The 11,470-nt window shown below is 29.5% G+C and overlaps 1 protein-coding gene across 1 annotated transcript; it reads left to right on the forward strand.

Annotated features, from left to right (window-relative positions):
• Positions 1 to 1,449: 1,449 nt before the first annotated feature.
• Positions 1,450 to 3,966, forward strand: LOC109340513 (probable purine permease 10). The gene is made up of 2 exons (XM_019578225.1): positions 1,450 to 1,529; positions 2,750 to 3,966. Exons 1-2 carry the CDS (start codon positions 1,493 to 1,495, stop codon positions 3,859 to 3,861), a joined length of 1,149 nt encoding a protein of 382 aa, XP_019433770.1. The 5' UTR covers positions 1,450 to 1,492; the 3' UTR covers positions 3,862 to 3,966.
• Positions 3,967 to 11,470: the final 7,504 nt, after the last annotated feature.

Below are 11,470 nucleotides of genomic sequence, written 5' to 3' on the forward strand. Positions count from 1 at the left end.
TAAATAAGTGAAGATTCATTCATCTCCTTCAATAATTTAGTGTGTAATTTATTAAATTTTGTTGGAGAAAATGGAAAATTAATTATATTTAGGATACTTTTTAAAATACATTAGCACCTATAAAGAATTATGATGACCCGCAATTGAAATTTCTAAAATCCAATTGTCACTTTTCATATTTTAGGGATTAATTTACTTCATGAAAAAAATTTAAACTGATAAAAATATTATTCATTCTAAAAATAATCTCATGATGATGACATATAAGAAGGAAGCTTCTCAATATGTACTTTCAAATATTATGAGTTGATGACCAGGTTTTATGTTCCTTTCTCTCTATTGGTGAACAAGATAATTGAGATAGGAATGAGATTCCTCTCCATTAATAGAGAAAAAAAGTGTTAATTTTATATTTAATTTTAATGGGAAAAATATAATATTATTATATTTAATATTTGATAAGATAAGAACGAATAGTACTTATATCTTATCATACTCTTATTCTACTTATCATATAATATTTTAATATAATCATCACAATAAAACATGCTTAGCTTATGGTGAAAAATATCTAAAACATACCTATATTGTTTTTAGTTTTTACTTGACTGTGAATAGACTTTTCAGATTCTAAAATAAAAGTTTATTTTTCATAATCAGATTTTTTTAAAAGTCAAACGAAATGGTTCTCAAAATGTCAAAAGCCACTCTATACTTATTCTCTTACATAACTTTTACATCATAATTTTCTTCTTATTTTTTCTTTTTATCATATCACATCATTAATTATATCCCATACTTTCTCTTCCTTCTTATCTATTTTCTTTTTACATTAATCATATAATAGATATATGTTGTTCCAAATTGTTTCATATATGTTGTCCTACAAAAAAAAACAAATATAACAACAATAATAAATATTTAAATTTTTTAATAATCATATTCTCAACACCATATTTAGAACAATAGAGATATATGTTCCTAACCTACCCCTTTTCAACATGTGTAGGAGGATGGTCATTTTTAAAATAATAATAAATTAAAAACCTCTTATATATTCAATAAAACAATAAATATATATATATATATAGATATACATATATATTATATATATAACCAACGTGTTGGTTGAATGTTTACTGAATCTCAAGATCGTGAATTCGATTCCTAAGAGCAATACTTGTTGAGAGGGTAGCTACAAACTCCAAATGATATTATTCTTCATCTAAAAAAGTGAAGGAATACCCTTAGTATTACAAAAAAAACTAACATATAAGAAGTGCTATGTCTCATCATAAAATATTAACTTATCATCAATTACTATTCTACTTCCAGCTGTAGTCTCAGAACAAAACAAAGCATGTGAGCGTTACCATTTGACTTTGCATGATAAATATATATGTACTTACTCATTTTCATTTTGTATATAAATAAGTTCACTTTCTCTTTTTTTATCAACCTTTTGTTTCTCTGAAAGTTGATCACATTTGCAATGGGAGAACCTCAAGAAGTGCAACTTTGCTTGAAGGGTAAGTTTGATATATTCATCTTTAATATTTACTAAAAAATATATACACCCATCACTTTCTGAAATTTGATAATGTTTACCATGTCTAGTAATTTATGATTATTATTATTTTTGTTCTTACATATGCACCTCAACCATTTATGTTTTACTATGACTATAAGCTAAGAAATTCTTTTACATGCTATGTGAAACACATATCTATATATCTCAGTGCTTTTGTGTTTAAATGATGGAAAAAATAATCAGATTTTAAGATGGTTACCAAAGGTTCAACACATATTTACAAAGTTAGCCGTACTGATTTTGATATGTGGTATCAGATCCTATGTAGTTTATCACTTTTATATTATTATAAAATTCTTCTTTTATAAGAAACCGGATATGTGGTATATTGAATTAGATATACAGTATGTAGAGTGAGATCCATTTATTCTTATAGTAAGTTTTTTAAACTTACTTTACATCTTAACCATCAATTTTATGAAAATCTGATGATTTAGATTTACTCACTGATTTAATTCATTAGATTTCTTTAGAATTGATAGCTAAGATGTTGACTAAGTTTAAAAAACTTACTCTTAAATTAAATACATCCCAGTTATGTCACTTACATTTCCTGTATGTGTTGCATTATTATTTTATGTTTTCATTCCAAAATTAATTGTTAAATAAGAGTTATCATTTTATGTCACTATGAGAGAGAAATCATGCACAATACTTGTTACTTATATGAACTGGATTGAGGTGTATATAAGAAGTTGACAGTGAATAACTTTTTTAAGGGAGACATTTTCTGTATTTCATATTGAAAATCAATTCCATTTAGGCTCCTTTCATTATCAATAATCACTTCTTAATTAACATAGATTTTCTGATAAGAACATTGAAAAGTTAAAGGGAAAAAATGATGAGTTTAAGACAAATTTAAGTTACTATAAACTGCTTTAGATAAAATGATCAGTTCCCTCGAAGCAAATAAAAAACATACACTAACAAAGCGTTGATCTAATAGTATAAGACTCCACTAGATCTTTAGGATGACCAAAAACTCAATGGTTCGATTCCTGAGAGGCAATCACACATCCCGAAAGGGATTAGTTCATTACCCAAAGGGTGAAATGATACCCTTAATAGTAAAAAAAAAAAATCAAAAGCATACACATCATCTTTGGCATGTTATCTAAGATGGGATGTTGATATTTTGGCATGTTTTTGTAGCAGATCATGAAGTCAAAGAGAACTCAATGGAGGATAATTTTTTCGACAATGAGATATATCAAACAAGAACCAATTACCAAAAAAGAAATTTCCATTGGTTCTTGGTAGCTATATATGTTGTATTTGCATTGTTAGGCCAATCAGCTGCAACACTTCTGGGAAAGTTATACTATGACAAAGGTGGAAATAGCAAATGGATGGGAGCATTTGTTCAATTTGTAGGTTTCCCTATTCTGCTTCCTTGTTACTATATCTCATCACTCAAAAGTACAACTACAAATAACTTCAATTGGAAGCAACCATCAACATCTACTTCTATCATAGTACTTATGTATGTCACCTTAGGTTTCATCGCGGCATTCGAATGTTATTTCTTTTCGCTCGGGCTATGGTATCTCCCTGTTTCTACTTATGCAATCATTAGCTCGTCCCAATTAGCCTTCAATGCTTTCTTCTCGTTCTTCCTCAATTCGATGAAATTCTCACCTTACATAATAAACTCTCTAGTCCTTCTAACTATCTCTTCCATTCTCCTTATATTTCAAACTGAAATTGAAACTGAAGTTGATCATTCAATTGAAAGCTCGAAGAAAAAACAGGTGATCGGATTCATATGCACAATTATTGCATCGATAGGGGAAGGGTTGTTGCTTTCGCTTACACAGTTCGCATTCGAGAAGGTTCTAAAAAGAGAAACTTTCAATGTCGTAATGGACGTGATAATATATCAATCCATTGTAGCTACATGTGTTACTTTTATAGGACTTTTCGCAAGTGGTGAGTGGAACGGACTACAAAATGAAATGGAGAAATATGAGATGGGGAAAACATCGTATGTTCTGAATCTGGTTTTCATTGCAGTAACTTGGCAACTCTATTCCATTGGTAGTGTAGGGCTGATTTTCGAGGTGTCTTCACTCTTTGCTGATGCTCTAAGTGTCTTGGCTGAACCTATTGTTCCAATTTTGGCTGTGATATTCTTTCATGAAACAATGAATGGGATTAAGGCAATTTCTATGGTGCTAGCTATTTGGGGCTTTACATCGTACATTTATCATCATTACTTGGATAAAACCAAGTTCGATATAGAAAATAGAAATACTAATCAAGTGTGAGTAGTTCTAACCAATTATTAAAGTTTATATCATGTGTAATGCTCCATGTGTTACATTTTTGTTATAGTTAGAATAAGTTATGAACCAACTAGCTCCTATGGAATAAATTTTCTTTTGAAAGATCCTTAGAATAACTAGATATGGATTGAGAGGTACATATATTTTGATAATAAAGTAGGTTCCATTATTACTAAATTATTATATCTATTTGTCTGTAGGAAAATTAATTGAGTTATATTTTCATTATTATCTATTGCCCACTTCATCTTTTGATGCATGTTTGTGAAAAATGGTACAATAAAAATATAAAATCGAAGAAAAGAAAATGTAATTCATAATATTTTTCACTCACTAAGTAACAATCTTAGTATTATACTAAGGCACTCTCTCATTTCTAAATTATAAACCAACCAAAATAAATGCCAAACTTAAATTCCAACTTCCTCAAATACTTACAATAAAAACCACCTTAATGATAGGGAAATATAACAACAAAAAAGAATATCTTCACATTGTTTTGGTTAATATTTATTGCAAACATGTGAGTTTTTATGTCATCTAACATAGCTATGCTCAATTTGTGTTCATAATGTTGGTTGCAGAAATATATAGCCATCACACATATGCACAAATCTGTAATTTTAGGAATCTCAGTAATTTATAAAAGGATGGATACAAAAATGATAATTATTCACAACAAAGCAGAGCTCTCTACAACTAAACATACTACGTTTAGTTCAAGTAACTTCAATTCATACATATCCAACCTTCTTGCTAACAAAATAACAACATGGCTTTACTCATCAAGCACATATTTCTCATTAGTTTCATCATATTTGATACGTTGATACACATTTTCTAAAAAATATAGGATGTGATACGTTCAGGTACATATATAAAATATGTAGATAAAATCTATAAAACATAATAAACATATAATTATTGTTATGAATTTCCAAACAAGGAACATATTTTGTTGATATCATTAAATACAAATGAAATTCATTTCGTACTAAGATGATCAATCTCGTTTAGTCGATGATCAACATTATGCATATGCATTTCCTATTCATTATTTATGTAATACACATGTTTTGTTTTATTTCTCTTGCTATAAGTCCACTTGGTAGATTGCATATTATGTTTCTCCCTTCTACTTAATTGATTATGTTATATTTTTCTCTATTTTAAAATGCTATTGAGTTGTATTATGGGTGCCTATGAGGTATCAGAAAATACTTTAAGAATATCTAGAACGTATTGAATTTATTAAAAAAAATTCTTTTTAAAAAATATAATTTTAATATGCTATAAATACATATCAATGAAGTATCATAGAATATCGATATTGAATACATTAATTTTGATATTTTAAGGTTATTGATGTCTAGGTGTTTCATAGGATATAATAACATATCAATTACCATTTTCTTCTTATATTCTGCCACACTCCATCAAATTCAGCGCGTTTTTCTGTTGTTATATTGTAGTATTGAACCTTCTCCTGTCATATGTTATAGATATTAAAATGGACCTTTTTTTAGAAAACAGAAAGAAAGAAATTAATTAAGAAAGAGGATTACATGGGTGGAAAGATAAGATATCCTCCATCATAAAGATAGCAAAAAAGAGAAGTGCGTTTGGAACTCAAGAGTATCTTGTACAATAACATTAAAATACCTAGGGCTGAACAACACAAAGCCTACTCTCATACGGGTGAAGATAATGGAGAGATAAGTGATTAAAAAAAATTAAACAAATAAAAATATAATTTTCAATGACAGATTTATCTTTTGATTATAATGGAATTACACTCCTACTATTGAAATTACAAAACTTGACACTCTACATCTGTTATAAGTGCTCAAAGAAGAGGTTAATTTTGTAAAATTAATAGGTTGCTAAAATTACTAAACTAGATACTCTACATTGTGACAAGTGTTCAAATAAATGGTTATTTTGTCAAATTCAATTAAAATTATGGAAATGTCATAAAGACTAGGTAATTTCTTTAATCTATACCAACAAGTCGTTTGTCTAGTGGTGTAAGGCTCTACTGGATCACCAAGGTCGAGAGTTCGATTCCTGGGAGCGACACTTGTTGGAGGGGCAACCACAAACCCCGAAAGGGATTAGTTCCTTACCCAAAAAGGTGAGGGGATACTCTGGGTAATATAAAAAAAATTCTTTAATCTTTGTCTTCTTCTATCACTTCTTCACATTCTCTATACTCAAACTACACATTATTTCTCATTTTTTGTTCAACAAATCTATCATCTTCAACTATCAAACCAACTCACTTATGATTTTCTACTCTTTTCATTGTTACTTTATCCTTCTCATAACTATTTCTCTTTTTTTTTTAATTTTTGTTCATCAAAACTATCATCTTCAATTGTCAAACCAACTCAGGTATGGTTTTATGCTCTTTTCGTTTTTGCTTCACCTTTCTCATAACTATTTCTTTTTTTCTTCAGTTTTTGTCAAACAAATATACCATTTTTAACTGCCAAACCAACTCATAGGTATAATTTTATACTCTTTTCATTTTATTCATTGATAGATATAATTTGTTTATTATATCAGTTTATGCATGTACACTATTTTACTCGCACAACGTTCTTTATTCCACGGGTAAAAAAATCTCAACTTCTTCGAACTTCCACTCACTTATCTCAACAAGGTATCACAAGGTAATTGTTCTTTTTGCCTTCTTGAATAAAAGCTTCATTTTTCCACATCATGTATGTTAAAATAATTTTGTCCTATGTGGTTAATTTTCCAAAGCAAAAAATATGGACATGTTATGTTCTTTGTTTCCGCATTTATCACTTCTCATGTTTAATTTATATATCTCTTTACTTTCTGGAATTTTTATTTAAACAAATTTTATGTATGTATAGTTTTTGGTATACATAAAAGATTACCATGTTAGGATTGTTATTTGGCCTACACTTTAGAAACCGAATTTATCAGGCATTATTGCTCTTGTATGTCTTTTATTTCGTTTTCTAAAAATTAAACAGTTATTAGTTACACTTTAGAAGCATAATTTAGTAGGCATGATTGCTCTTTAATGCCTTTATTTATTTCTGTTTCTAAAAATTAAATATTTGTTTCATACATTTAATTGCATTGAAACTGTTCATGCTATCTCATTCTATATTAAATGTGAAGCCTGCAATATTTTTCATATCAATCTAGATGCCCAAGACGAAAAAAGTGGGAATGAAATATTTTTATACTATTATATTATTAAAAAAAATAAAAAAATCCTTATTGTAATCAATTTTTCCATAATAAGGACTAGTACCAATGACATGTTGTAGTTTGGTAAAAGTAGAGTCTAGATATGTAATGTGGTATATATAGAAACTAATACCAATGACATGTTGTAGTTTGATAAAAGTAGAGTCTAGATATATAATATGGTAGAGACTAATACCAATGACATGTTGCAGTTTGGTAAAATTAGAGTCTAAAGGTGTTTTCCCTCCTACCGGCCATCTTTTGCATTGTTGGGTTGCAACATCTTAGGGTTCCCTTCTTCCTTCCACACACTTATTATGGGATAAAGTTCTCTTTGTGTGATCTGTGTTGTTGTCTCTCCAAATTTATTTTTCTTTTTTTGTCAAAGAAAATACGGATTAGGAGCTTAAGTTTTGGACATGATGATGTATTTTGTATGAATTATGGAGTCAAGGGAAACATAATTGTTAACATTTGGTTGCATCTATTGGTTGCTAAAATTTAAAGGCATGCGAAAATAGATTTTAAGTGTTACTGAGCAATGGAATATGAAAATAGAATATTACAATAACAATAATAATATAATATACAGGATTCCTGGATGCGCACACCAATATAATATGATGTCGCGCTCTGATTTTCGGCTGCACGACTTTATTAGAGCTGTCACTATATTTTTTCCAGTAAAAAATGTAGAATTTTTTTTTGGCCCATTCGCATTGGGTCTTGGACTTTGATATCCAGGTTCGGGAGTCGATTACACACTAGGGAATGTATTAGCACCCTAGTTGTCCGTTTGAATATTATCCTACTATATTGCATGAATTGTTAATTGTGTTATTATTATATTTTTACCAGAAAAACTTTATTTTATTATTATGTCTGACAAGAGTGATATTGATCATATGTATCCCTTTTCGAGAATGAAGACTACATAGTTCTTTGGGTAGAAAAAACTTTGTTTGTTAGATTAATTTTATTCCTTAAAAATAGTAACGTTTAAATTATTCTTGAAAAAAAAGATATGAGTGAGGCATATCTTTTACGTCCGATACCACATCTCATATTAATACTTGATTAGCAAATTCCTAATTTTTGTTTTTTATTTTAAAAAAATCTTTTTTGAATTTAGAAATATAATTAATCCTATTAATTTTAAGAAAGTGAAGTGTAGCCCTTACGTCCAACACCACAACATACCTTAAAATTATGATTAACATATTTCACATAGTCTTGTATTAAATGGTTTTTATTTTTATGTAATTATAAGAAAAATGAGATTTCGAAATAAATTAACAAATAATCCAATCGCATACTATATTTGTTTTTATGGTGAATGTATTAACATTATTGTTATGATAATTATTAATGGAAGGACATAAATAGATAAAAACAAAATTCAAAGGGTGAAATTGTGTACCTGTATTGTCTCCAAGGCTAATGTCGGTGTCAAATTGGATTTCAACAAATTATGTTGGCCTAATGTCTGCTATGTTGAAACCAGATTCCAAAACAGGTTTGCAATCAAAATCGTTTGAGCGAGAGAGAAAACAAAGAAGCTTTGAGAATGTTGGAGATTATGTATTTTTATGGTTTTTTGCTGGTATCCACTTTTGTGTGTTGTGTGGAAGATTTTTGAACTATCGTGGATGGTCAGGGTTCTTTTGGATGTTGTGGGTTTGAACGAATTTTGTTGAATGATTTTTGGGTTATTGTGTATAGAAGATTTTGAAGTTGTTGTGGATGATATGAATATGTTGTGAATGAGAGAAATCTTTTGGATTTGGGATCACTTGGGTTTTTGGTTGAATGATTATGTGTGAAAGATAATGTCTAGAGAAGGAAGAAAATGATTGAAGAATGAAATTTTTGATCGAGAGGATTGTTGAGGATTCTTGGGAATAGACGATGGATTAAACACTTTTTGGGATGAGATTTTATGGCACCTTGATTTCATGCCTCATATGCCTATTTAAAGTTGAATTTTGACACATGCTTGAAAATCCAATCAAATCCCCTATTAACTTTCAAGAGAAAGTTAAGGAGATTTTGAATTTTGCTTTTAATTAAAATTCAAAATTTTGATTTATACTATTATGATGTTTAAACTTCAAATTTAATAAAAGTCAAAAATTCAAATTTAAATCATTTTTATTTTGGAACACATAAAAAATGTTATTTTTTATAGAAACCCAAAATGTTTATCTTATTGTTATTTTTTTGAAAAATGTCTTTTGGGGCAGAAAGTATTGGGTGTTCACAGCTGTCCCTCTTTACTTATTGCTTATTGTATTGCACACAAACTGAGGTTTGAGTGTTGTCATGATAAACAACTAGTAAAGAAATGAATGTTAATTTTGTTGAGGTACAAAATATTGTTTTGTTGGTGAGATAAGGTGCGAGGTACAAGAAACTTTTTGTTCGAGGTCGTCAAGCACAGGGTCCTCGAAAGTACAATTTGAGGTCGTCAAGCACAGGGTCCTCAAATTTTAAAAGTCAGGCACGAAGCATGGGAATATTGACTTCGAGGTCGTCAAGCACGAGGTCCTCGAAGGCACAATTTGAGGTCGTCAAGCACGACCCCATCAATTTTTAAAAGGTCATGCATAGAGCCTAGAAAGGTTGACTTCGAGGTCGTCAAGCACGGGGTCTTCGGAAGCACAATTTGACGTCGTCAAGAATGCGACCCTCAAATTTTAAAAGGTCAGGCACGTAGCACGTAAATATTGACTTCGAGGTCGTCAAGCACGGGGTCCTCGAAGGCACAATTTGAGGTCGTCAAGCACCGACCCCTCAAATTTTAAAGGGTTAGGCACAAAGCCTAGAAATATTGACTTCGAGGTCGTCAAGCACGAGGTCCTTGAATGTATAATTTGAGGTCGTTAAGCACAGGCCCCTCAAAATTATAAAACGTTAGGTATGTGTTGAAAGTTTGTTTTTCGATGCTTGCTTTATTTTTAGGCATCAAGTTTCTAATTATTTCATTTAATGACAGGTCGATTCTTTGCTCGCCATCTCGACTTTGTTGGAATAAATTTGAACGCCAGTATAATGGTTTCAAGAATGTTCCTTGAATAAAAAACTTAGCTTTATTCAATTATTAACAATTTCATACCATCTCGGCTTAGTTGAAATAAATTCCAACACCAGTTTAATGGTATGAATTTAGCAAATTAATATAAGTGATAATGAGTGATATTTAATTAGTTAGTGACTTTATTAATTTACTCCCTTTTCAAGTTCCTTTTAACCATACCATAAAGGTTGGTCTCATTTTATTAAATTAACCATACCATTTATTATGAAACATTGGTATCAAAGAATAATAAAATGACAAAAAAATAAAGTTAGAAGTTAACCATACCACTTCTTTCAAAGGGTTGATATAAAGAATAAATAAAGAAATAAATAGTTAGTTACAGAACTTAAATGACAGAAAATAAATGTTAGTTGCGGAAATGTAAATGACTGAAAGTCAAAGTTAGTAGTTAGATCACTTGTTATAACTGTGTATTTTTCCTTTTAACAAAGATACAACTTATGAATTAAATTGCACTTTGATTCAAGGTTTCTTTCTTTGTCAACAAATAAAATTTATAAGTTAACATTTTACTATTTTACATTTGCATCTCTTTCAAGATTCAATTGTAGTATAATATAGGGTTATGTCGAACCACAAAGAATTGCCTAATAGAATATTATCATAAACATGTTATATTACTTATAATGTTTTAAAACATCTTTTTGGTTGATTTTGTTTAAGAAATATTGACAAGTAAATATAATCATAAAACAACTTATTATGCACAAATTCTTGAGGAGGAAATTGGTTTGGAAATATTGATTTGTTTCTACACTTAGATTTTGAAAAAATTACAAGTTATGTGTTATACCTTTGGTTAATTCCATACATCATTTCTAAATCCTTCATCTAGTATCCTAGAATGATAAGATGATTTTCAAACCTTATGAAATACACTAAATATAGTTAAGTGCCACTCGTCGGAGCAGATTGTCACACCCTACTTCAGGCCTCATTAACTTTATTTAGCCTCGAAACAAGTTGCTTAAAATAGATGCTTGATATGGCAAGTGAACTAAGGTGTAGGTTATCCTTTTTAGTTCACTTGTCAACACTTTATGAAGAAGCATTTTAGACCTTTAAATCAAGTTTTAAGTGATCGAGCTAAAACTACATTAAGAGATTCATAAAGAATCAAAACTTAATCCAAAAGTAATAACTTGGGTGCATTGATTTCAAAAGATGATAAATTAAATAGAAGAAATTACACCATAATCCAAGTCAATTTATAGGAGCATAAGCCAATCTATCCATGGATGAGATGCTTTTGGTCCCAAA

This window comes from Lupinus angustifolius, unplaced genomic scaffold, assembly GCF_001865875.1.
Source record: "Lupinus angustifolius cultivar Tanjil unplaced genomic scaffold, LupAngTanjil_v1.0 Scaffold_184_2, whole genome shotgun sequence".
Taxonomy (NCBI): Eukaryota; Viridiplantae; Streptophyta; class Magnoliopsida; order Fabales; family Fabaceae; genus Lupinus; species Lupinus angustifolius.

Coding starts and splice junctions, on each gene's coding strand:
- LOC109340513 (XM_019578225.1), top strand. CDS start 1,493: ATGGGAGAACCTCAAGAAGTGCAACTTTGCTTGAAGG. Junction 1,530..2,749: donor AGTGCAACTTTGCTTGAAGG/GTAAGTTTGATA, acceptor TTTTTGTAGCAG/ATCATGAAGTCAAAGAGAAC.